Source organism: Malus domestica, chromosome 12 (assembly GCF_042453785.1).
Source record: "Malus domestica chromosome 12, GDT2T_hap1".
NCBI lineage: Eukaryota > Viridiplantae > Streptophyta > Magnoliopsida > Rosales > Rosaceae > Malus > Malus domestica.
In genome coordinates, this window is record NC_091672.1 from 892,138 (window position 1) to 893,504 (window position 1,367).

The 1,367-nt window shown below is 38.3% G+C and overlaps 1 protein-coding gene across 1 annotated transcript; it reads right to left on the reverse strand.

Moving 5' to 3' along the window:
- Positions 1-589: 589 nt before the first annotated feature.
- On the reverse strand, positions 590-1,367 carry LOC114820231 (blue copper protein 1a-like). Its single transcript, XM_029090812.2, has 2 exons — positions 1,202-1,367; positions 590-909 (listed from the first exon to the last, which is right to left on the reverse strand). Exons 1-2 carry the CDS (start codon positions 1,365-1,367, stop codon positions 590-592), a joined length of 486 nt encoding a protein of 161 aa, XP_028946645.1.

The window sequence follows — 1,367 nt, forward strand, 5'->3', positions numbered from 1 at the left end:
ATATATATGACTCAATAATGGGAAGACCACTTTTCAAGTGGCTTATAACATTTTTCCTTGTGCGTACAAAATATCTTACGAAAATTTAACATTTGCATTTTTTCACAAAAACGTGAGCAATTAAGCACAACCCTCACCAATTTTAGGTTCCTTAGGAGTTTTAGGTCCCTTTGCACGCTGCCAACACACCAGAACCCTAAAACTCCCCATCAGTTCATTGTGTAAGGAACATCAGTGCATAAAAGTGCTTCAATCTATTATATCTTCGAGTTTGATCATCCAGAAATTCATAATGTCTCTTCTCCAAGTATGTAAAGATTAGGTGTTTTGATTTGCACAAACTGATAAAGTGATACTACGATGTAACCAACATAGACGCAAAAATGTTATTAAATTAATAAATTTGGATACATGATAGAAGAGCAGACTCCCAGATTGAGCAATTACATCAACATGCTAGCAGCTGCTAGATAATACAGAATTAAATTCTCTTATTGTATGTTGCACATATATTTTAATTAAAAGAATAAATTAATAAATTTGGATACATAGGTGTATTTTTGCATATTGCATGTGTCAGATATGACCATCAGACTGCAACAGCAAGGAAGACTCCGACGACGGCGGCCGTGAAGCCTTGGTATCCGGAAAAGATGATCCCGCGAACGGCGGAGGATGGAGCGGGCGCAGGCGCGGCGTCCGTAACAGTAATGACAAGCTTCTGTCCCAAATCAGCACAGTGATTGGCGGCCGCACAAATGTACCATTTGTTTCCAGGAGTCTTTAGCTCTATTCTGTCGTTTCCAGAAGTAAGTGGTGCTTGATCATTTGCTGTTGGTTTAACACATTCCTTGAAGCCAGTTCCGTTCACCTTGAACACATTGTGGGGTGGGTTCGAGTACTTGAACACTGCATGCACGTACAAATTTGCATGATAAATTGTTATAAATCAACCATATTTGTTCATGTGGGGCTAACACTAACGTTTTTTTGCCAGACTTGTCAAACAAATGATGTGCATATTTTGTTAGACTATGAATCTGGTTGACTAGAATCAATCAATTAAATGGTAGATCGAGATTCACAACTCTGACAAACAATTATACATGGCAAAACAGAGAGTATTTTTCATTATGCTAAAACACACACACACACATATATATATATATATGTATGTATAATTGAAATGTGTATGTATTACCTAGTGCATCACCAACATGAAACGTTTTGTCCTTGGCCCAATCTGAATAATCAACACCAGTTGTCCAGCCTCTATCACCTCCGACGATGAAGTCGGTTGCCATGGCGATTGTAGGAAGAAGGATCAAAGCAAGTGTAACTAGGGTGACAAATTTGTTGGAAGCCAT